The sequence below is a fragment of the Tursiops truncatus genome, chromosome 10 (assembly GCF_011762595.2).
Source record: "Tursiops truncatus isolate mTurTru1 chromosome 10, mTurTru1.mat.Y, whole genome shotgun sequence".
NCBI classification, from domain to species: Eukaryota; Metazoa; Chordata; class Mammalia; order Artiodactyla; family Delphinidae; genus Tursiops; species Tursiops truncatus.
The window spans coordinates 19,472,128-19,498,242 of record NC_047043.1 but is presented as its reverse complement, the minus strand read 5'-3'; the positions used below and the strand labels follow the sequence as shown (position 1 = coordinate 19,498,242).

General features: G+C 37.9%; 1 protein-coding gene across 7 annotated transcripts in view; it reads left to right on the top strand.

Moving 5' to 3' along the window:
• The window catches only part of GPLD1 (glycosylphosphatidylinositol specific phospholipase D1), an 84,991-nt gene that overhangs the window by 36,337 nt on the left and 22,539 nt on the right, over positions 1-26,115 (top strand). For 3 of the 7 annotated variants that reach the window (XM_073810405.1, XM_019945029.3, XM_033863894.2), the window contains 11 exons: positions 119-201; positions 2,914-2,969; positions 11,355-11,433; positions 14,510-14,607; positions 15,104-15,214; positions 15,999-16,047; positions 16,687-16,741; positions 22,038-22,145; positions 22,369-22,396; positions 22,500-22,639; positions 25,659-25,724. In XM_073810405.1, coding sequence (XP_073666506.1) covers positions 119-201; positions 2,914-2,969; positions 11,355-11,433; positions 14,510-14,607; positions 15,104-15,214; positions 15,999-16,047; positions 16,687-16,741; positions 22,038-22,145; positions 22,369-22,396; positions 22,500-22,639; positions 25,659-25,724 — 873 coding nt within the window. Of the gene's footprint in view, positions 1-104; positions 202-2,913; positions 2,970-10,648; positions 10,759-11,354; positions 11,434-14,509; positions 14,608-15,103; positions 15,215-15,998; positions 16,048-16,686; positions 16,742-22,037; positions 22,146-22,368; positions 22,397-22,499; positions 22,640-25,658; positions 25,725-26,115 lie in introns of those variants that run through there. The other 4 variants (XM_019945030.2, XM_073810407.1, XM_073810406.1 and 1 more) reach the window with 4 other exon arrangements.

Below are 26,115 nucleotides of genomic sequence, written 5' to 3'. Positions count from 1 at the left end.
CCTGCTTAGTGGGAAAGCAGTGGGTCTGGGCCAGGATTTCAGACTCCGTGCTGCCGCAGCTCTGAGCATTTCTCGTCACCATAGGAGCAGGGAGTAATGAGAGCATGTCTACTTTCAGATTCTGGTCAGGAGTGCTGATTGCACTGGGCTCCCTCTGCCCTAGAAGTTCACCGTGTGGCATTTCAACACACGTAGAAATAGGTAAGTGCCGACCCCTTGTCATGGTATTAAGGACAGTATATCTGTCAGAAATGTTAAGGGATTTAAAGTCTAACGCGTGTATTGATAATGAGTTTCCCTGCTGCACTGAGCCGTGGGGCAGTGGAGAAGAAAAAGCCAGAGATGGAGTCGTCCAGGATTGGGGATTGACTACTGGGGTGAGGTCCGTGGAGGAACAGGAAGCCTCTTTGGTCATTGGGTCCCTGGCTGTTTCTCTGCGTGGGGAAATAGGAACTGGATAAACTAGGGGTTCCCATGAAGCAGAAGAACTGACAGAGTGGGAGAGGAGAAAGACGGGTGGAATATGGTAGGAGTGAGGAATTTATGCTTGTTTTTACATTTCCAAGTATATGTAAAGGACCATGTGTGGCCACGGGAGTGGGTCCCCTGAGTCAAGTGGCTTTAAAGATGGTTGGCTTTAGGGAGGGCAAGGAATGGTCCCTGGCACTAGAAATGCCCAGAATGATGGCAGTATTTGGGGAACACGGGTACAGCAAGCTAGTGCCTATGAGCTCAGGGGCAAAGGCTGAGTTACCTGGATAGAGGTAAATGGTAACACAAAAAGTTGTTTCTTGGACAAAATGTATTTGTAATGTTTTTTAACTCTTTAGATAAAAACAATAACAATATTTTATAGTTATGCTACTTCTAGAAGATTCAAAACACAGAGCAAGATTACAAATAAAATATAAAAATTTATCAATGCAAAACACCTAGAATATTGAGCTCAGCTGGGCAAGAACTATATTATCACAGAATTCTATGATCTGAAAGGACACTAGAGGTCACTGAGTCCAGTTCCTTTATTTTACAGCAGAGGAAACTGATCCCAGGGAGTTTTCACAGCTCACTTGTTAGTGACCTGGTCAAGAATTACATATCCTGACAGCTGGTCCAGTGTTCTTTCCATTAAACATCTATTGCTGGGCTTCCCTGGTGGCACAGTGGTTAAGAATCTGCCTGCAATTGCAGGGGACACAGGTTCGAGCCCTGGTCTGGGAAGATCTCACATGCCGCGGAGCAACTAAGCCTGTGCACCACAACTACTGAGCCTGCGCTCTAGAGCCCGCGAGCCACAACTGTTGAAGCCTGCGCACCTAGAGCCTGTGCTCTGCAGCAAGAGAAGCCACCGCGATGAGAAGCCCGTGCGCCGCAACGAAGAGTAGCCTCCGCTCGCTGCAACTAGAGAAAAGCCCACGCGCAGCAATGAAAACCCAATGCAGCCAAAAATAAATAAATAAAATAAATTTATTAAGAAACCCAAACATCTATTGCTAAAAGGGAGTCAGGCGACAGTGGAAAAGGAAATTGGACCTAGGTTCTAGTACCAGCTCTGCTGTAAACTACATGAGTGACTCTGAACAATTCACTTTCTCTCTCTCTCCTTCTTCCGCAAAATGAGAGGGCTGAACTTCTTAATGAATTCTAAATTATTTTGCACATCTAAGTTCTCTGAAAATGAAATTGCTGAAATTATAGCAGTGGGCCAAAGAGGAACAAATATAAGTGGGAATATTCAAGTTTTTAATCTTTGGATTTTAAAAATTAGACATGAAATCTAAAAATTTTTAAAAATCAGATAATTATGTTTCTTCAGTAGTTGCAAAACAGAGGTGCTAATAATATGTTAATATATATTAATCTAATATATGCTCAATATAAAACGTAATAAAAAATAATAAACATGTTTATGTGGACATAATTGAAGGCAACTCCTAATCTGCACACTGAATATTTTTCTATAAAAGGCAATTAAAACAACACTTATTTACTAATAACTTAGATTTCATAAATATCCTGGTTCTTGTTTTCACCTCTTACGTAGGCCTGTGTGGATGGTTGACATTTATGTGAGTTAATTACTAGAATTGGCCTCATTCAGTGATTTGGGTTTATAAATCACTGGAATCCTATATACAGGTTATTTGTGGGCTGTGACCTTGTCTCTCTTATGGTATAAGTGCTTATAATATGGTAGTGGCTATATTTTTGTTGTATGAATTAAAAAAAAATTGGATGTGACTTCCAGTAGAAATAAGGTATCACCTCTGAATGTCTCTTCATAATTAGTGTTCGTTGATTCTAAGGAGATTCAGGGTGTGGGTGCACGTATCTTTTGGGTGTGGGCGTGTGGGTGGAGCAGGTGGCTTTTTGAGACTTTTGTCCTTCTGAAGTAGTCCAGTGATGAAACACTTAAGGGACACTGATTCAGTCCATGGTTTAGGCCCTGTATTGTATTTCCTACTTGGCTTTATCTACCCCAGTGAGCTGCAAAATATGATGATGACAACTTCTGTTTATTGAGTTCCTGCCATGTGTCAGCCATGAGCTCCTCACTTAGCATTTATTTTCTGTGGTTCTCTTAACAAACCTGTAAGGTAGATATTATTTACTTAATTTTACATAGGTGGGAACCGAGGCCTGGAGAGGTTAAGTAACTTACCCAAGGTCATAAAAGCTAGTTAAGCAGAAACTTTAAATCATCATGCAATTTTGATTTGTATTATAACTATAAATATTGTTTGAATCTAATTATAGCTAATGAAAATTACTAGTACAAAGTTAACTTTCATTTCCCGCTTCCTTGACAGTTACAACCACAAAATTATATATTTTCCTTTTAAAATGATCTCTAGGAAGTTCTGTTTTCAGTTATAGTTGAATTTAATTGATTTATGTATTTATTTCTCTCAGGTCACAGAGCTCTGGAGCTTCTCCACCTTCAGGATAGGACTGTTAACTACAAAGAGGTAAGAAGTTTGATTTTTTTTTTTTTCCTTCCTTGGGCATTAACTTTCTATCGTAGGTGGCAAACAAAGGTCCTAACAGATATTGAAATAGTAATTTTAAGAGTCCTTTATATGTCTTTATAAAACATTAATATTTGGGGTTACATGTATATGTCTCCTCTAGCACAACTTGAACACATAATAATTTAAATAATATCATTGAAATATTTTAATTATATTAATGATAGTTTGAAAAATATTTGAGAGCATTTAAACTGAAATCTTATTTGTTCTTATAAGGAAAGGTTACACCTAAGATGAGCCATTTATTTTCCACCACTTATCTCTGTGTGCTGTATAAAAATTGCATCACCGTGAGAAGAAGGAAGTATTTATTGAGAAGTATGCCTTGAGATAATCCTTCCAATTTTTCTGCCTACTGTATTCTTGGTAGGACTAGCTGATGGCTCACCTTTAACCATCCTCAAATTAGTTGAACCCATTCTGGCCCTATACACTCTTTCTAGTCCTATAGCTAAATAAAACTTTGTGACAAAGACGATTCTTAAATATTACCTTTGAGAGAAATGGTTAAATTCCCTCATGACATCAGAATTGGATCAAATTATTTACCAGTGAGTCTTGACAATCCAGTATGGAAATCAGTATGGTTAAAAACAACAACAACAACGGAACTGAAATCTAGCATCATCCATAAATCACTTTCAGTCATTAGTTTCAACTTCCTTATTCACCAATTTAACAGGCCCTCTAGGGGAAAAAACAGCATTTATATTTGATTGTCATCTTCCTTGACCCTGATAGAAAGTCGACAGGAAAGAGGAGAAGCAAGAATCTAATTCATGGTGTGAACAATCAATCCTGAGCAGAGTGATTTTCTAGTAGAGGCATTCAAGCTCCTATCACTAACTTAAAGCATGTTAAATGGACACACATACTTCCCCTCAGCATTGGTCCTAATCCAAATACTGATGTCATCATTGGAAATGTCCTGAGGATACACACCTCCCCCTTTTAACTTATGAAGACAGATAGGGATTACTTTACCTTTTATCTTGTTGTCAAAAAATTCCTTTTCAAGGATTGGTGATCTATTTTATATCTCCATATGTGGGAATCTTTGGAGTTTCTCTTTCTCCCTACTAAAACCTGCTCTTTGGTGACTGCTGGACTCATTGGTCCAGTTTGGTGAAAGGATAGAGAGGGAGGTTACCCAAAGGATGCCAGACAGACCCCCACAGGCTGGCGGTATCTCAGCAAGCCCTGCACATTCGGGGTCTGAGTTTTGTTGGTTCTGGGATTATCATTTGCTGATACATCCAGAGGTGACTACATTTTAATGACTTTGACTTACCCTAGTCAAGTTAATAAGAGACTAATGCATAAAGCTGAGAAAACCAACTTACTAAGTTATAAGAACTGTAAGGACCAAGTGTACCTCACATTGGTGGTCATTATTGCCCTGATTTTATTCTCTTTCTGCAACAATAAACAGAATGTGGTATGTTAACCAGGAAACCAAAACAATGGTATTTGGTTGGTTGCTGTCCTCTCTTTGCTCCTCCCTCACTGCCCATAGAATAGATTTCGTCTTTTCTGATTATAAAACTAATAGAAACTCATTGTAAAAAAAAAAAAAAAAAACTTAGAAATAACCAATGTTAACATTTTGCTTTAAATCATGCGAGGCATTTTCTCTGCATTTATTAGCACTTTCTCTTTTTTAAGTTACACATTATTTTGTAAACTTGCCTCTTTTGTCATTTACCGTATCAGAGATATAGTCATATATCTGTTCATGTCCATATCAATAGACATCTTCAGAATAATTTTAAACCATTACATATTTTCTGTACCATAATTCATTTAACCAGTTCCTTATGTTAACTTTTTATTTTGAAATAATTTAAAACTGATAGAAAAGTTGAAAAAATTAGGCAAATAATTCTTGTATGCCTTTTACCCAATTTCCCCAGTTGTCGATAACTTATCCTATTTGCCTTTTGAGCCTCTGTATACGTATTGATTTTCCCCTGAGCCATTTGAGAGTTAGTTGCTGACGTGGTAATCATTACCCTTCAACACACCCTTGTGTACAGTAGTTCCCCTCATCCTCGGGGGATACATCCCAAGACTTTCAGTGGATTCCTGAAACCATGGATAGTACCGAACCTCATATATACTGTATTTTCCTATACATATGTTCATACTTAGGATAAAGCTTAATTTATGAATTAGGCACAGTAAGAGAAACAACAATGACTGATGATAAAGTAGAACAATTAAAACAATATACTATAATAAAATTATGTGAATATGGTCTATCAAAATATTGTACACATTTAATGTCTTTTCCATTTTATCTAAGCACTTAATCACACACTGTGGCTGTAACTTTTACAGTTTGAGGTGCAGCAGCAAAATTAGCACAAATTTCCTTCTTCACAGTTTCATGGCTAGAAGGTTTGTTCTTACTGTACAGTAGTTCTTCCCGTATATCTTACTGTATATCAAACTCATCATACACTTTCTTCCCTTATTAAGTCTACAGTGTTCACCTTTTCACTTAAAGGAAGCACTTTACAGCTTCTCTTCAGCATATCCAAATTGCCAGCATCATCATTCTTGTGCTTTGGGGCCATTATTGAGAAAGATAAGAGCTACTTGAACCCAAGCACTGCGCTACCTTGATAGTAGATCTAATAGTGGAGACAAATGGGCAGGATACACTGGACAAAGGGATGATTCACGTTCCAGGCAGACAGAGCAGGATGGCTCGAGATTTCATCATGATACTCAGAATGGCGCCCAATTTTAAGACTATGAATTTTTTATTTCTGGAATTTTCCATTTAATATTTTTGAACCATGGGTAACTGAAACCAAGGAAGGCAAAACCATGGATAAGGAGGGACTATATTTCCTAAAAACAAGGACACCATGTATATACATATACATATATATAACTACTATATGTATCTATATAACTACAGTATAATAATCACAATCAGGAAATCAACATTGAAATAACACTATCACCCAATCCTCAGGCTCTTACAAATTTCACCAGTTGTCTCAATATACTTTATGGTTCCAGGAGCATGTGTTTAGTTGTCTGATCTCCTCCAACATTTAACAGTTCCTCAGGCCTACCTTGTCTTTATTGTCCTCAGTAGTTTGAAAAAGTACAGTCTAGTAACTCCGTAGAATGCACCTTCATTTGGTTTTGTCTGATGGTTCCTCATGTTTAGATTCTCCTGCAGTTTATTTTTGGGCAGAAATATTATAGACCATTGAAGTGATGCTGTATTCTTCTCATTGCCTCTTACCAGAAGGCACATGATGTCAACTTGTACCATTTCTGAACTTTTATTTCAGCTATTGTATTTTTCAGTTCTATAATTTCCATTCAGTTCTTCTTTATATCTTCTATTTCTTTGACTCTTTTGTTTGTTTCAACTGTGTTCGTAATTGTTCACTGAAGCATTTTTATGATGGCTGCTTTAAAATATTTGGCAGATAATTCGAAACATTCTGCCATCTCAATGCTGGCATCTACTGATTATCTCTTTTCATTCCTTTTGACATCTTTCTAGTTCTTGGTATGATGAGTGAACTTTGATTGAAACCTGGACATTTTAGGTATTAGGTTATGAGACTCTGGATCTTATTTAAACTTCCTCTTTTAGTTGTCTTCTTCTGATACCAGTCAGGTTGGGGAAGGCGTCAGGGGACACTGCCTCCTAACTGCCAGCTGGGGTTAGAATTCAAGGCTCCCCACTGGGCCTGCCGTGATGCCTCTCTGGCCAGGAGGGGTAGGAGTGCCTAATTGTCACTCCTCACCATTGCCTCTACTGATGTCAGAAGGCAGAGGTGGCCTCTTACTGCTGGCTGGAGGTGGATGTTCTGACTTCCCCTGGGCTTCTTCTGACACTGCCCCCCTCCCCAGTGGGGATGGGGAGAGATTCCTTGTTACTGCCAGTTGGGATTGGATGCCTAGGCTCTCCTCATGGTCTCACTGACATCAAAGGGTAAGGGTAGGGGGCAGGATGGGAGGGATGAAAGTCCTGGCTCCCTCCTTAGCCTTTTCTGATACCACTGAAGTTAGGGCGCTGGGGCACCTTACTGCAGCCTGGTGAGGGGACAAGTCTAGGCTCCCCACTAGACCTTAGCTGGTGGTGAGGAAGGGTGGGACCACAGGTTTTTCTGTGATGTTTACCTGGAGTAGAAAGGTTATTGTGTGGAAGTCCTCTGTCTTGCTAGGCTGTCCGTTTCCTGGTTCTGTGGCTAGAGAGAGCAGGCTTTTGTTGTGGCATTGTTTTGTTCTGTCTCTACCCATTGGAGTTTCTTGGTGGCTGGCTTTTCCATTATCCAGTTTGGGATATATGAAGTAAAAAGAAAATCCACAGAACTCACCACAGTGTTATTCTTCAGGTCCTGAGTTTCTTAGCCAATCTGCATACTTATCTCCACCTTTAGTCATCTTATATTCATTTTGTATACAATGCCCAGGGTTTGAGTTGTATTTAGCAAGAAGAATAGGGAAAAGTACACCCACTTCTGGAAGCAGAAGTCCTATTGATGTTAATTTTACCTCTTGGTTAAGATGGTGTCTGCCGCATTTTTATATTGGAAAGTTAATAAATATTTTCTACTTTTTAAATTAATTAGTAAATATTTTGTGAGGAGATATATTGAAGTAATGTAAATATCCTGTTTCTCCTCAAACTTTTTAGCATCCATTGCTTATTCTTGCCTGAAATAATTTTGGTGGTTGCCAAATTGTTTATCTGATTCCTTCTACATTTATTAGTTAGCATTCTGCTGTAAGGTAGAGCTTTTCCTTATTCCCCATTTATCTATTTCTTTATATTAGTATACAGTCATGGATTCCCATTTTATTCAGTGGTTTATATCACATTACTAACATTATTTATCTTGATGCTCAAACTGTCCCAGATTTCACTTGAAGTTGGCTTTTGTGTCTGTCTCTTTACCTATTTAAAACCCTGAGTTCACACAAAAACATCTCCAGTTCCAACCCATCAGCACAGGATTTATTCTAGCTTTCTCCATGTGTGTATCTGTAGCTCCTTTCTCCAACAGTGAGAAACCTGGCCTCCATCATCCTCAATATATATTCTTACACGCTAGATCTCCTGTATGTGATCCATTACCTGGCAAATCCCTTCAGCCCTGGCCCTGCTAGTCGAATCCCCTTGGCCCAGAAACAAATAAAGAAGGAAAGAACAGGGAAGATATACATGACCAAGAAAGGGTTAATATCCTTAATTGTTCATGTATTTCATTGAAATTTCTTTATATTCAGATTTGGAAATGGATTCACTTTTATGGTCTATTTTTTAAAATTATTTTTTCATTTTTGCCAATTTCATATGTGAAAATGGTATTTTGTTATTGGTTTAATGACATTTAAATGATTGATTTACTATTAATGAGGTTAAATATATTTCAAGTGTCTATTGACTATTTCTATTGCCTCTTCTGTGAATTGCCTATGTCTTTTTTTTTTTCATAAATTTATTTTATTTTTGGCTGCTTTGGGTCTTCGTTGCTGCATGCGAGCTTTCTCTAATTGGGGTGAGCGGGGGCTGTTCTTCATGGCGGTGCGCGGGCTTCTCACTGCGGTGGCTTCTCTTTGTTTCGGAGCATGGGCTCTAGGCATGTGGGCTTCAGTAGTTGTGGTACATGGGCTTAGTTTGCTCCACAGCATGTGGGATCTTCCAGGACCAGGGCTCAAACCCATGTCGCCTGCATTGGCAGGAGGATTCTTAACCACTGCGCCACCAGGGAAGCCCTTCCCTGTGTATTTTGCTCATTTTTCTATTACGATACTAATCTTGATGTGGAGAATGGCTTATTTATTAAAGATAGTAGCCTGTCATGTGTCAAGTGATTCTTGTGGTTATTTATTTTTCTCTTAAATTTGTTTCTGATGCTTTTAACCATGCAGAAACATTTAAATTTTTGTGTAGTTAAGTGCATCATCTTTCGTGGTTTCTGCCTGTATGTTTTCCTTAGAAATATCATTCCCACTCTGAGATTAAACAAATATTCACTTAAGATGTGTCTTGTTAATTTCATGGCTCTATTTTTTTTTTTTTTTTTTTTTTCATGGCTCTATTTTTGACATTTAACTCTCTAATTCATCTTGTATCATTTTGACATAAAGCATGATAGTAATCCAGTGACCTGTTGTTGGTAATGTCAACTTCAAGTCAGCGTCACCTAGGCTAAGTATGGATTCCCTGCAAAAATGGAATACGCATTGCCGTGGGATTGTGCTAACACAATTGTTGATTACTCTGTCCTTTATTCATCTCTATCATGCATTAAATTATTATCTATGCTTGAGTCTGTTTCTTTACTCTTCTGTTTCATTGATCTGTCTCTTTTGGTTCTGATATCATACTGTTTTAGTTTCTGTAGCTTAAAAATACATTTTTATATCTGAAGGATACCTCCTCCCTCTGTACTTTTTTTCCCCCTAGCAGTTTCTTGACTATTTTTCTGACACCTTTACTTTTAAAATTTTACTTTAGAATTATTTTTTCCTGTTAAATGACACAGCCTCACTGGGAGATGCAGATTCAACAAGTCTTAATGCATATAAAGTGAAAAACAGTGGCTGGAAGGTAAATATTCAATAAGGTTAATTATTACTTTTAAGTGGCAAAAGTCCAACTCCAGCTATCTTTAGAAAAGAAGGAGACTTTATGGGTTCATGTAACTGATAGACCTGAGAAAGAGCTGGACCCAAGAGGTCTAGATGTTGCTCTCTCTTCTAGTGGAAGACACTGGCTATCCAGGACTCAACCTCTAAGTTTAAAATCCCCGATGAGAGGAAGGTATCTTCCCCACAGCTCTAGCTGAGAAGTCTTGGGGAAAGTTCTAGCTGAACTAGCTTCCATCAAATGTGCAGCTCTGAGCCAAGCACTGTAGTGGGAGTGGATATGCTGGCCTTGTACCCCTATGGTCAGCCTTACTGATCAGTATGGAAGAGATTCTATCTTTAGAAGACCGGGGATGAGACACTGCTTGAAAAAGCAAAAACAAAAAGTAGATGATACTATATTTCCTTATGTTTTAAGTTCTTTGAGGTACTTCTTTGTTGCTTTCATATATAGCCTATGTTATTAGTAAGTCCCTACTGAAAAATTAAAAAGTTGGAGTGCCAGACTTCTACTTTGCCCATGGTGTCAGAGTTCATTTGCAGATCATGGAAACCCCTCTGGCTAGCGTATGCTGAGAGGGACATAAGACCATGTATTAGGGGATTCAGTGCTGATAAACTGTGAGAAATGGAGGAGCGAGCTCTAAGCTGAGTGTCCAGAATGGATTCCCAGGAAAACACGCAGAACTGGCCTGCCAGGACCACCATGCAATCAGACAGCCACTGTCCCATTCACTAGCTCCACATCCAGCTGTCTCCTGTGTGGTTTGGAAAGCAAGAAGCCACCACCTTGACTGTTGGCTCTGGGGTTTCATCACCTCAGCCACCCTCCGTACAAGTAAAATAGATGCCCTGCACTCTGCCTGTGATCACCTGGGCCCCCTCCACCTTTGCTGCGGAAAGGCCAAGCACTTCCTTGCTGGCTGAAGGAGCAAAAGAGGGAGAAGTGGGCTCCTCAGTAGAGGCTGGGAAATGTACTCTTCATTTTCTAGACTCTGACGTGCATCTGGGCACAGCCATAAGGGGGTCGGAATGGGATGGAGTGAGCCAGGCCACCAAGGAAGAATGCTGAAAAGAACACCTCTACCACTGACCTGTACGTCATTTTAATGGGGGAAAGGATATTTTTTAACTCTCCAAAAGCTTATAATCTTAACCTTTAACTTATAAAGGATATAATCTTACTCTAAAGCACAGGTAGCAACTCTAAACATATGTGTGTGTGTGTGTGTGTGTGTGTGTGTATATATATATATATATACACATACACATATATATGTACATATGTCTGTATTTTTCTCATTTCACTGATTGTCACTAGATCGTTGAAAATTTTACCACACACCAGTTCTGGGTCAGTGAAATAGCCTTGGGGAAATCCTGCTCTAGTGGGTGGACAGAAAAAGTGAAAGGAGATAAAATTCAAACAGGTGATTTTTGCTACTACTTAATCAGCCTGTCTGCTTTTGGTAGGAAAGAACTTGAAGTTCTACGTGGCAGGGTGCTGTTTGGATTATACATGAATTTTTATAATTTCTTTGTTTACGCCTTCCTTCCTGCACTCCTTCCTTCCATCGCCCCCTTCCCCGCCATCACATTGTTCTAACTTCCCAAACTTGGAGATTGACTGAGCCTGCTTTTCCCAGACTGTTGACGCTTGCCCTCTAATCTCTATATTTTCCTGCTCCCCAGCTGTTACTTGAACACCAGGATGCATATCAGGCTGGAACCGTGTTTCCTGATGCCTTTTACCCCAGAATCTGCGGAAGAGGTAAGCGAAAGATTTATAGACCAAATGATGTCACTTTTCCTTGGGTGATAGGAATAGCTAGGACTCAAAAAAATATAAAATAACACATTATATTTTCTACTATTGTTGATCAATGACTTAGGTGCATTTTCCATTTAACCAAAGCTTACCTGCTTAAGCATAGAAATTCTGAAAGCTTTATTCTAAGCACCCTGACTTGCTTTCCTGCTTCATGGCAGTAAGAGAAAACATTTTGAAAGAAATCAAAAGGTCTGAGTTTTTGTTCCTTCTATGTTGTCTGTTAGCATGTGACCTTGAAAAAGTCACTTCCATGCTGAGTCTCAGTTTCCACATCTAAACACAGTAATATCTAGTTAATTACTATTTAATTAATAGTAATAATTAATGCCTGCTTTGCAGCTTTACTGAATTGCTGTTGCCATTAATGCATGTTATTTTGTCAAGTCTTATGCAAATCCAAGGTAGTGTTATTAGTGAACCGGGTTTATGAGTTGTTTCAGTCTGGGCCCCTGGAGGCATAGAAGAGATACTCAAACTGAATAATCTGAGGGGAGTTTTATAAGGGGACAGTTTACAAAGGTGTGGACAGGACACAAGAAAATTGCAGGGCATAGTGCAGGGGAGGGGGCAGACACAGCTGCGGGGAGAGGGTCGCTTGATGGGGCCAGACCTTGAGTCAGGGACGCAGCCAGCCCCCTGTGACCCCACAGAAGGGGAGCTGGCAGAGTGAATACCCCACCCTCTCTCTCCTCCTTTTCTCTGATCTCCTGTCAGTTCTCCCCATTGGCCAAAACCAGCCCACCTCAAGCCAGAGGACAAAGTATTCAGTTGAAGCAGGTCACCTCAGAGGAACAGTGCAGGAGGGAGAAGGACGGAAAGTGAGTCTGGGGGGACCAATGAAAGGCATCCAGTACATTGGGTTGCCACATAAACCATTTTTGGAGTCTTAGGGTCATCAGCCATTATCTCATTTTTTTTCCAGTACAGTGATACATTTAAAGTCAATGAAATGTTTACAGCTGCTCACGCCTCTAGTTACGATCCCAGATAACTCAGCTTTTGTGTTTCTCTATTTGTACGGTTTTTTTTCCTGTTTCCCTCTTAGTCTGTTCACTATCCTTTCTCTATCCTATTATTATATTTTGCCTGCTTGTTGTAGTTCTTTCTAATAATAGGATAACCTATAACTTCTAATTTAGCATTTCCCAAACTGTATTTAGGAGGCTTTAATGTCTCTTGATATTTTTAACAGCTTCTTGATATCTTGCACAGAAAAAGAAAGAAGTAAAAATGATTTTTTTGTCAATTAAATTTGAGATACTTTTGCTTAACATATGCCCTTTTTAGAGACCAAAAAACCCCAACACAATAATAGGTTCTGAGAAGAGTGTAAGAGGAATGCAAACTCCAGCATTTTCTCTCTCTTTTTTTTTTTAAAATACATCAGTAGATAAGATATACCCTTTTATCTGTTATAAAGATTGGGACCAGTATGTGACTGAAGTGAAAAGGTCAATTAGAATTACAAAACATGTACCATTACATGGAATTTCACCCAGACTCCTCCTAGATTTTCTCAGTTTTTCTAAATCTTATCTTTCTCTCATACATATCTACTTCAACAGTTTTTTCTTCTTTGGTGATTCACTTTTATTGCATCTTTCGAAAGGACTTAAATTTCTTAGATACTTAGTTGCCAAAGAAGCCACTTTTTGAACTCATATTTCATCAGTTTACCTAATTAAATTCTATCATCATAGTAACAAGGACAATTGACTTAATAAACAGGATTAGAAACAGACATGGCTGACCTACCATAAACTGTAACAGAGCCATGGGGACCGAGATGCTTGGGCCTATGCACAGTGGCCTGCTAGTTGCCAGCATCCAGCAGTCCTGGGATGTGGCTTTCTTTTGCTTCCAGTCCATATGATTTACAGAGGGAACAAGGAGCTTCGGTTAATCCAGCAATTTGGTTAAATGAAGTTTTGTCAAAAGAGCTACTGGTATACTTAATTCTGGATTTTTGCTGTATTCTGTAGAATAGGAATGGTAAGTTTATCTCTAGGAAAACTGTTGGAGAAAATCAGATTGCTTAGTTACAACTTCTTTGAAAATCATCTTCAGAGAGACCAGTGATTTAAAACTGGTTAGTAGGTCTTTGTTGTTTATTTATATATATATATATATATATATATATAATAGTGTATATCTGTTAATCCCAAACTCCTAAATTATCCCCCTCCCTCCCTTTTCCTTTTGTAACCATAAGTTTGTTTTCTATGTCTGTGGGTCTATTTCTGTTTTGTAAATAAGTTTATTTGTATCAAGCACAGGGGACTATATAACCTATAATGGAAAACAATCTGAAAAAGATGTATATGTATAACTGAATTACTTTGCTGTATACCTGAAGCTAACACAACATTGTAAATCAACTATACTTCAATTAAACAAAACCCGATTAGGTTATTTTTAGTTTCACAACGGTATAAAAAAGTTGACCTGAGAGATCTGAGTGGAGTTTTGCTTTTGATTGCCGCTGTGACATGTGACACTCCCTGAAGAATCTGGCACTTGAAGGTTTTGAGTAGATGTCAGTTCCTGTCTTTTTCACTCCTCCTGTGGGAATAAAGAGGCATATGAAACACCCCATTTAAAAATATTATAAACTCAAATGCTTGAAAGCCTTTGGAGTATCTACTTTTGTCTTTTGTGCTGTTAGGGAGGCTGACTGTGATGGAAAAGAAGATTGAAAAAAAACCCCAAAACCTAAAAAAAAAAAAAAAAAAAAAAAAGGTTAACTTATCTCCTTAGCTTTAAGGCACAGAACTTAAATACTTCCAGCTTTTCTTGCAGCCCAGCTGTTTCCAGATGCTATGAGCAGTTAAGGCTCCTTTTTCTTTTGACTGGCCCTTCTGTTCTAGAGGCTTCCTTGGAACATTGACTCAGGAAAATAAGAGGCTTGGAGGAAAGGCGAAGGGACCCAGTAACACATCAGGTGGTGGTGGAAGATTTGATTGAGAATGTCCAACTTTTTAAGGAGGAATTCTGAGGGTTGCTTTTGTTTTGTCAGGACAATTTCATGAAGTGTCAGAGAGTACTCACTGGACTCCATTTCTTAATGCAAGCATTCATTATATCCGGGAGAACTACCCCCTTCCCTGGGATAAGGTAGGCACAGCCTCTAACCCTAAAGATACTCAGTTCCTGCCAAGTACTCTTTCTGCTCCTACATTAACCCCATTTGTGACCCGCAACCCCACCCCAGACTCTGTGAGGGCTGCTCACCGTCGTGCCTGCAGTGCCAAACACAGCATGTGGGACATAGTAGATGGCTAGTTAATACCTGAATAAATGATGGGTTTGTGTTTTGAAATTTATACCTTCAATTTTATCTGCAATAAATGATGTTTTTAAAATTTGGGCTATGTCACTTGGTCATTTTGTTCTAATAGTAAATTAATCTGAAAGCAGTTCCAAGGCACTCAAAAACATTTTTAAAAGTCCTTTGTGTTTTTTGGGAAACTACAATATACCTGTCTCTGATTTTTTTGTTAAGTCTCGATGGAAATGAATTCATCTGTATTAATCCTTTAATAAGATTTTTATAAAATAACCCCCCCCCCCACACACACACACACACAACTCTAATTTGCTCATTTGGCAGGACACAGAGAAATTGGTAGCTTTCTTGTTTGGAATTACCTCTCACATGGTGGCAGATGTCAGCTGGCATAGCCTGGGTATTGAACAAGGATTCCTTAGGACAATGGGAGCCGTGAGTACATATCTTCAGGTTTTAATGGCTTTATGGGAGTGATACTGTCATACCCAAGATCCAAAACTGACCCTCTTAGGAAAAGGAAAACTTTAGGTTATTCAGATTCACATGGAAACAAGACTTTGCCCAACGCGGTATTTGTTAGATTTCCATCGTTCCTGTTCATTCCTCTTACTCTTCTTGCTTCCCGGGTAAATTCATCCACGTGGGCAGAATGACGAATGTGCACTGAAAACAGCAATGGATGTGATATTCTGTTTTAGTCACAAACCATATTTGAAAAATTGTATGTTTTATTCAAGCTGTACCTCTTAACAAAGGTATAAATACCTACTACTTGGTTCTACCGTTTTTAAAAGTAAGTTCACATGTTTTTGTTTTCTTTCCTTCTTACTTTTCTATATGAGGATGCCGTATCACCACTAAAAATTGTGATCTTACCTGGTGACTTAGCTTCTGAAAGTCCCCTCTGGTCATTCATTGATATTAATACCGTTCTGTACCAACTTTAAACTTGCACTTAGTAGAGATTTTCCATGCATCCTGTTCGATGCAAATGTCTGCAGTAGCTTTATCTGTCTCAAGACATTAAGTATACAACTCAGCTGCCAATATCATTTTTTAACAAATAAAGCAATAAAATTAAATGTTTCTTTGAAAAGCGAGTCCATCACTAGGCATTCTCAACAATCATTGGGTTAGACTGTCACCTCTTCACGACTCACTTCATTGTGGGCTTTAATTTGTGAGATATAACAAATGGGTCTCTTTTTTTCCTCAGATTGATTTTCACGGCTCCTATTCTGAGGCACATCCGGCTGGTGATTTCGGTACTGTTTATTTACATTTACCAGATTTTCTTTTGTGCTAGTTATATTTCACTTGCAGTCACTATTGTACCTTAAATGTGTATTTTTAAAAATCTCTTGCCACTAGCTTTCTATTTTAATATTGCAGTTTGGAGTACAGTAACACCTCATTTCATATAGAGATATACTTCTGTAAAGTTGCATGTTTTTTTCGGTAAAAAAAACCCATTACGTTTTATCATTTATTTGCGTCATTATTTTAGAAAAGCGTTGCTTTTTAAATTGGATTTAAATTCATTGCCTAGTGTCTCCTAATACTTTAGCTTTAAATTGGTAAACTCCATCTTTTTTTTTCTATAGTAAATTACCTTTAAATATACAAAGTATTGGTGAGTGGTGTTTACTTACAAGAACCCTTATGGTCCTTCTTAAAGTAAAAAACCTTTTGGTTATATGGGTGACTCTTTCTTAATTCATGTGTTTCACTAAAATTTTAAAAGATCACTTTTTCTTAAAGACGTGCTTATACCTAAAACAATGAATGGGAACCTATAACAATGTGAAGAACTAATAATCTGGATTGTGCAAACTTGTGTTCAAAGAAGCATGCTATGTGTTGTCACTAACTCACCAGATGCAAATATTTTTCTCATATCATAGGAGGAGATGTGTTGAGCCAGTTTGAGTTTAATTTTAATTACCTCTCACGGCACTGGTAAGAGCAATGTACATTTAAATGTGTGATACCAAATGGCAGTTAGGAGCTTGACTATTTTTTCCTTAGGAAATATAACTTGCAATGTAATTAGGAGCCTTCTGCATTCGTAAATTTTGAAAAGTAAAACTAAAGATTAGAATAGCCTAAGTAGATTCTTTTAAAAATTTGTGAATTAGGCCAAACATATAAAATAATGTATTTTTATAAATAAAAAAATTAGATGATGCACACTGTGTGGCTGCCACCTAGCTTAAGAAGTAGAGCATTGCTGGTCTCTAGAAGCTCCAAGTCCTTCCCGCTCTACCACATCACCTTTTCTCCCACCAGAAGTAATCACTACCCTAGATTTTCTTAATCATTTTCTTAATCAACTAAAGTTGCTTTTCTCTATAGTTTTACTACATGTAGCTATATCCATATGCAAAATATTATATGGGTTTTCATTTTAGATAAATAGAATTACACAGCATGTATTTTGCTTAAAATTAAATTTAATGTAATTAAACGTAAAAATGTTTTTGCTTAAAATTATTTCTCTGACATTTAATCATATCGATATGTTCGGCTGTAGTTCCTTGATTTTCACTACTATATGGTCCTCCATTGAGTGGATATACCAAAATGACTTCATTCTAATATTGATGGATGTGTAAGTAGTGTAAAGTGTTTTTGCTTTACACATAGTGTTGCCATGTACTTTTTTGCACATGTATTTTTGCACCAGAGGGGAATGTCTTTCAAGCAAGTGGCACCAGAAGTGGAATTGCTGGGCTGTAGGGCTTATGCATGTTTAACTTAAGTAAATAATCCCAGACTGTCATTCAAAATGGTCTTCCCAATTTGTACTCCCATCAGCTTTGTTCTGCTTCTTGTGTGTTCTCCAATACTTGGTATTGTCCAGCTTTAAAACTGTTCTAACCTGTTTGGTGTGTAATGGTATCACCTTAAAGTTTTAATTTGCATTTCCCAGACTACTAATGAAGTTGAATATTCTTTTGTATTTTATCGATTGTTTGTATTTCATTTTAAGTGAAAACATTTTGTTTGGTTTTTAGTCTATTTTTCTGTTGGGTTGTTCTTTTTATTTCTGAGTATTCTCTGTATATTCTGATTTCTAATCTTTGTCCATTTATCATTTATTTGTTATAAATATCTTTTTATAGTTTGTGGCATGTCTTTTTACTTACGGTGTATCTTGATAAACAGAATTTGTTAATTTTAATGTAGTTGAATATATCAATCCTTTCTTTTGTAATTTGTACTTTTGATGTCTTATTTAAGAAATCCTTCCCTACCTTGAGGGAATGAGGTTATTCTCCTACGTAGCCTTCTAAATCATTTATAGTTTCATTTCTTAACTTTATATCTTTAATTTACCTGGAGTTAATTTTTTGTATATTCTGTGACAGAAATTTTACTTTTTTCCTGTAGAGATAACCGATTGTCTCAGAACCATTTATCAATAGTCTGCCCTTCCTCACTGATCCGTAATGCCCTCTATGACATAAATTAAAATTCCGTACATATGTGGGTCAGTTTCTGGGCTTTCTATCATGTTCTGTTGGTCTAATTGACTTTCCCTGAGCAATACTGATTTTTTAAAATTACAACAGCTTTAATACATTTTGACATCTATTAGGGCTGATTTCCCAACCTGTCCTTTTTCTTCAAATGTATCTTGTCCCTTCTCTTGCCTTGGCTCTTGGTAGGATCAAGTTGCCAAGTTCCAAGAAAAATCTTGTTGGAATTTTGTTTAGAATTCTATTGACTCTAGAGATGAATTGGAAGAGAATTAACAATTTTGCAATATTGAGTCTTCTTATCCAAAAATATGCTATGTTTTATTTAAGTTGTCTTTAATGACTCTAAAATTTTATAAGTTTTTCCATCGAGGTCTTACACATTTTATTAGACTTAGTACCATAAATGGTAACTTTTGGAAACAATTGTATTTTCTAATTGATTGCTGGTGTATAGAAATGTAAGTGACTTTCTAATTTTGTTTTTGTATCTAGCAACATTTCTTAGCTATCTTATTCTAATTATCAGGAGATTCTTTTGAATTGACTCACAATTCATAATCTACAAATTGTAACAATTTTTTGAAATTCATTTATTTATTTTTGGCTGTGTTGGGTCTTCGTGGCTTTTGCTTTTCCTTTTCAGTCTTTATACCCATAATTTCTTTCTTGCTGTATCATATTGGCTAGTATTTCCAGTACAATAGAAGTGGTGATATTGAGCATACTTTTCTTGTTCTTTATTGTAAAGAAAATGCTTTCAATGTTTCATCAAGTTTGCTCTAGATTTTTGGGAGTATCCTTTATCAAATTAAGGAAGTTTCCTTCTATTTCAAGTTTGTTAGTAGTTTTTATTATAAATTAATTTCATGTGTATTGAACTCTTATTCTTCATCTGTTGAGATAGTTATTTGTTAATCTGTTAATATAGTGAATTATACTAATCTATTTGCAAGTATTAAATCAACTTTACCTCCTGGCACAAAGCCAATTTTGCAAAGCTATATCATCTTTTTTTATATTTGCTTCATCTCTTCCTGATGTTTAGGGTTTTTCCATCTATTTTTATGAGTTAGTTTGTACTGTAATTTTCCTTTCTTCTATCTGTGCTTGGTTTTGGTATTAAAGTCATCCTGGCTTCATGAAATCAGGTGGGGAATATGCCTTCCTTTGCTATTTTCTGGAAGTCTGTGTAAGATTATAACTTTGATTTCTTGAATGTTTGGTAGAACTTGTCTGTAAAGCTAGCTAGGCCTGATGTTTTAAAAAGTAGGGACTCTTAAGAAACTTTTTAAATGGTTTTAGGACTGTACAGTTTTTCAGTTTCTTCTTAAAGAGTTTTATATTTTTCTAGGACTTTTCCATTTTGTCTAAGTGTTTAAACATTTTGGCATACGGTAGTTCATAATGTCTTATGCTTTTTTCTTGTTTTATTTGTACCTATGTTCCTTTGTTATCCATAATGTTTTTTATCCTGCCTTCTCTTATATTTTTAAACAATTAATCATGTCTAATATTTTTAGTTTTATTATTAAAAAAATAAACTTTTGGCTTTGTTGATCCTCTTTACTATATGTTCTTTTTCTCTTTCATTATTTTTTCTCATATTTATTTTCTTCCTTCTACTTTTCTTCGGTTCCTGTGAAATTTGAGTCTTGATTTTAAGGTCTAGCATATGATCAATTTTTATCAATTTTCCATCTGTACTTGAAAAGAATGTTAATTCTCCAATTTTTGATTTAATGTTATATATATACGTATTAGCTCAAGCTTATTAAATGTACTGCTCAAATCAGAAGATTTGTAAGCTATAATTAAGATAGTCTTACTATTTTTATCTGGTTGGTCTAACAATTACTGAGAAATTTGTTTAAAAATCTCCCCCTGTGATGGTTGAATTTTTCAGTTTCTCCTTGTAGTTAGTTTGCCATACATGTGTTTGAAGATATGTTGTTAAGTATATTCGAGTTTTAAAGTCTTATATTTTTCTAGTGAATTGAACTTTTTATCTGGTGATTCTTTATATCTCACAATGCTTATTGTCTTCAAGTCCACTTTACCAGATATTACTGTAATTACTTTTTGTTGTTTGTTTTTTCTTCATATGTTTACTAAGCAGTCAGGTGACATAACTCTAACCCTCAGTCCCAGCCTCAGCCCCTGAGCATGGAGAGCTGAGAGTTGGGAGGAGTGCTTACAGAACAAAGAGGAAGTAGAGCTGGGGGCTTGGCAAGTTGCCCATTCCCATCCCTGGTCCATCTACCTTAGAGCGAAGGGAGGCCCAGAACCAACAGGTCACTCCCAGATCAGATGAGGCCAGCTGGGCTTTGGATGTCCCAGGAACAGGTGGTGGTAGCAGTGACATGAGGTTTCTCTAACTCTCCACACAAGGTCATCTGCACTGGATTAGACGTCCATTTCAAATTGTGCGCCATCAGGGATCTTGTCTTCTTTTGGTTATATTCACTGGTGCTTGAATTACTCGAGGCTTGCATTAGAGTTGTATTTCTCCAGAGAAGGTTTGTCTTGCCTTCTGCATGCTACCTCAAGGCACCACCTGGGACCACATTAAGTTACTTTCAACCCTTGAAGTTCTTCTGACCACACAGCTGGCATGAATGAAAGACAAAAGATTTGTGGGGCTGGGTAGTTGTTACCGGTTCTCAGGGGAGATATTTTCCCCTCTCTCTATCCTTTGCCAAGATGAAGACAGGCAGGTTTCTTTGCTGTCCTTGTTGGTATGTTGAGTTTATTTCTAGCTAATATTTGTGCAGAAGGTATAGCCTTTAATGAGGAGTCTCCTCTGAGATGGCCCACTTTTGGTATTTGGTGGTTCCTATACTTTATCTCCTGTCTCCTGCATACCACACAGCCATCAAACAAACAAAACAAAACACTCCTAGGTTCCCAGGTTTAGCAGATGTCTCCAGGGCAAAAGCTGGCTTCCCACATGCTTACCTCCCAAAGTTTCCAGTTTCAATTTGTTTTGGGCTTTTGGAAAAATTTCACTTTCTTGTTAGCTTGGTGATTCATCTAAACAAATATTTTTGTTATTTTGTCTAGCGTTTTAAGCTATGTTTATGGGGAGGACCATTCTGGTGTGCTTGTGAAGTAAAAAATGGAAATCTCAATAGATTCCTTCTTATAAATACACTAAAATCAGGTTTTATTGGTTGTGATTTCTGTCTGGTATATTCTAAGGTTTTTTTTAAATAAAGATAAAAGATAACAGTATAAATCTAATTTTTTAAATGCTGCTCTTCTTCCAACTGAAATAACTAATATCTGTGAACCAAAAGATTGACTTAGAATTCTCTTTTACTACCTTCCACTATGTACTCTGAAAGTAGGATGTTGGGGTAAGGAGCCATTTTTGGTGTTTTTAAAACAATGATTCTTGAGAGTAATTCAACTCAAGAGAATAAAAATACTTTATATTGCTCCTTGAACTCTGAATTCACAAAACTAAACATTCTTTTTATATTTTATAGTTACTTATCTTTGTATAAATATTGGATTAGGGTACCAGTTTGCTCTGCAGCATTGGACAAATTATCAAACTTTTCTGTGCCTTAGTTTCCTGTATGTGAAGTAGGACTATGATAGCACTAACCACTCGGGGTTGTTGGTAGGATTAAATAAATAATGAATGTAAAGCCCTTTGCATGGTGTCTGGCACATAATAATCCTGGAATAACTGGTAGCTGCTACTGCTGCTGTTATTATCTTCAACTTCAGAATCAAAACAACTCTTATTCTAATGCTTTTCTCAGGTATGTGCCTGTTGACGATCTCCTGGAAATTTATAAGAAACTCTATGGCCGAGAAGTCATCACCAAAAATGCCATTGTTGACTGTTCATACCTCCAGTTCTTGGAAATGTAAGTGTAACTAGAGGAATATTTGCAGTCGATTTTATTGTGACTTCCTTAACTTTCCAATGTTTTAGTTTTCTGAGAATGGATATTGGATTTATGGATTTTGCTTGTTCAAAGGCAGTTGCTTGATAGTGGATACATGTGACTGGAGTCTTATCTTCATTAATTTGCCTCATTTCTTTGTGGAAACCACAGCTCACGGTCAAAATTATTGCTTATGTTGCAGGTATGGTGAGATGTTAGCTGCTTCCAAGGTAAAGGCGTTTATTCTTCAAAATCTTAAAGTGTTATAAAGATACCATGAGAAGCACTTGATTCATTTATTTATTGACTTATTTTTCTTTCTCTGTGCCATAGCTTTATACCACTTATTCTAGAAAGTCCCCATTTTTGGTGGAACAATTTCAAGAATACTTCCTAGGAGGACTGGATGATATGGCATTTTGGTCCACTAATATTTACCGTCTAACAAGTTTCATGTTAAAGAATGGGACCAGGTGAATTCTTACTCTATTTCTCCTTCCAATCACTCCCTGCTTTGCTACCCTGTCCCCAACAGAACTCTCAGGTTTTTCAATTGATCAAATGAAGAACAAGTAAGTCTCATGAAGTGCTATCCTCTCCTAATCAAGAAGGAAAAGAATGGGACTTCCCTGGTGATCCAGTGGTTAAGACTCTGTGCTTCCACTGCAGGGAGCATGGGTTCGATCCCTGGTTGGGGAAGTTCTACATGCCACGTGGCGTAGCCAAAAAAAAAAAGAAAAGAAGGAAAAGAATGGAAACTGTTCTCTCAAAACTCCAACTAGCTCCCATCTGTTTAAGTTTGCTGATGTCTCTCCTGTCTTAGGGATGAAGAGGTAGATATTGCAAGGTTTGTGGTCTGGGAGAAATGGCTCAGGTGGGAAGGAATCTGCTTCCACAGCTGGACTGCATCTGTTTCTTTTGGGAGACCCCATGCTGTGGGCTGGGGTGTCCACCTCCCCAGGCTCCAGCAGTGGATGTGGCCATCCTCCTCTCCACCCGATCGAGCTCTCAGGGCTCTAGGGTTTAAAAGTTTACTTCACCTAACCCCCGCACTCCAAAATGAAATTGGAAATGAATGCATTCATAAAGCTCAGGCTTCTGCTGGAATTTGACATCTAGCCCAGATGGGACAGTTGCTCAACCTCCAGCTCCTTTTCTGTTCCTCCCCAGCACACCTAGGAGGAGCGTCCATCAGAGACTCAGATGGCGTGTAGAAGAAGGTAGACTGGTCTTGTCCCCAGATCCAGCTGTAGTAGACATTTCGGCTCTCACAGAATCTGTTCATGGCCCGAGGGAGCCAAGGTTCTCTCAGAACCCATGTCCGACCCTACCGCTGAGGATGCAGCCCCTCCCTCCCACGCTGTTGAACTGAGCAGGGTAGGGATGGGTCTGGATAGGGACCCCTGGAGGCAGCACCTGCTGCAGGGAAAGGGCAGGGTGGGAAGCTGAAGCAGCAGTGGGCAGGGAGAAAGAGGGTTCTGTGGCAGGAGCTGCACTGGGGTGGCTATTCTGGGTGAGGATCATAGGAGGGTTGGGCTTTTTAAGTTCAGGGGCCTGTATGAGCACAGCTCCAGAACGGTGTACACTGCATGATGGTCCTTTGCCCTTAAAACATTTGCTAGTATTCAAAGAATGTTAACCATAATTATATATTATATTTTATATTATATACACAACATATGTATATATATGTGTGTATATGTATATACAACACAATTATATATATTGTGTCGATTTGAAACAAAATTCCCTTTGATAAATTCAACCTTAGCCTTGCTTCTAAGACTCGGCAAGTAACAGTGTGGCAGATGGAAACCATCCGATATGAATAGCACTTTTAATAGTGAAAATTAACCTTCATTGAAATCCCAAGCTCTTTTATGGCTGTGGGTGTTTCGGTCCACGTGTGTTGTAGAGAGGATGAACTTTGGAATTTAAGAGACGTGTCACTGTCTATTGAGCTATCCCAAGCAAATTGTTAAATCTCTCCAAGTCTTAGTTTCCTCATGCATGAACTGTAGGCAGTAATAATTCTATCTTTCTCATAGGGCCTTGTGAGGAGGAAATGAGATCACTCATGTAAAGGGTTTAGCCTACAGTAAGCACTTGATAAATGTGGGCTACTAGTAGTAGTGTTAGAAAAAAGTTAAATTTATATTGGAGGGATTCATAACACATGGCCATGTTAGAGTGAATGACCTACATTTATTTGTTTTATAAAGTCCAAGTGTATTGATCCTTAAATTGGAAAAACAATTTTGGTGTCTGTCTTTGGCTCAGTTGTCCAACATAGCTAAGGAAAGTTCTGTAGCTGGACCTTATTCTTTAATTAGGAGGAGATAACTGAGAAAAAACAGATTTCTTGTCTCTTGATCTGTCTTAATTTATCAAGGCAGAAAATTCCATGAATTGATTGTATCTTTACAGACATTTGCAAAGAAAGATTCATCAGAATTTATGCAACTTTATGGGAAATTTGGAGAATGCTCCAAAGAAAGACAATGCAAACTCATGACAGAAAGAAAAGCATATGTATTTTCACATTATAACCACTTCTTAACTTACTGATAACGTGATCTTCCAAAGCAAATTTGTGTTACTTGAAACTCATAGTATATTTTCCTAAAGAAACAGTGAAATAATGGTAGTTATGTTCCCAGCCAGAACTCTACTTAACTCAAAAAGCATTTGTAATTGTAGTGCTAACCTTGTAAGGCTGCCGTCTAAATCCCGGTGGTGCAGAAAAGAGAATTTGAGGAAAAACCTTTTCCTCAGCTTAAAGCTGTGGCCCTAAGAAAGATTTTGATGGGAAAAGTTTGCCTTCAGCATCTTTCACCTCTTTTCTGAATTCCTTTTCCAGCAACCAGTCCTTTTGCCCCAGGCTCATACTTCCTTCATAACTGCCCTGAAACTCCCTCAGTGACCTCCAAAGCTTCCTCTCCTTCAGAAGAGTCTTCATTCTGGAAGAGACTCTTACAGTGTAATACCCACTCCCTTAGTGCTTCTGTTCAATGTTAGAAAGTTCACCTCTTGCATTCTATCAGCAACCTTTTCACTTGTAGAAAGGGATACTTAGTTACCTATTATTAGTTTATAAGTTTTTGTTTTTAAAGGAATGAGAATGAAAAATCAAAACATTGAGCATAGATGGGCAAAAGGTGGCACAGTTGGGAATCAGTTTCTTTCTGTCTGTAACTCTGAGATGGTTCATGTCAGCAGGGAGAACTCAGCAGGTGGAATCGGGAGGGAAGGGGAAGGCTGTGAGTCTAGGGTGACCAGCCGTGTGGCGCTGCCTGGGTTACCGTAATAGCACCTGCATATCCACCCTCATTAAGTAGGACTCAGGCCCTTTACCAGTCCTGCCTGGCTAAGTCATAAAACCACTGCATGAAGACTTTTGGAGGTGGTTTGAAATGTTACACTGATTCTCAGAAAAATTCATGCTTGAAAAGAAGGTAGAAAACTGCCTAACTCATTTGACTATTTCCCCAGTAACTGCAACCTACCTGAGAACCCTCTGTTTATCGCATGTGGCATCCAGAAAAACCATACCCACAGGTAAGTGGATTCCAAAATGGCTCATAGAAAAAGAACATCTCACTCGCTCAGAGGGGTGCTCAGTAGACTCTGAAAGCATGGGCTTTGTAGACAGAGGTTCAAATTCCAGGGCTGCCATTTATAGCTGTGTGAGTTTTAAACAAGTTGCCTAATTATTTTTGAGCTGCAGCTTTCTCCTTTGGCAAACTGGAATAAATGCATATCCTACTCCCAGAATTATGGTGTGGATTATGTGCGAGAATGGGTGTAGAGCAATTAGCACATTAGTAAGTTGCTCATTAACTGGTAAATGAGAGTTAATAGTATTATTATTATTACCATCATTATTGTCATTATTCATAAAGTTTGGCCCAATTCCACCCTGAAAAAGTAATTATCAGCAAGACAGGGT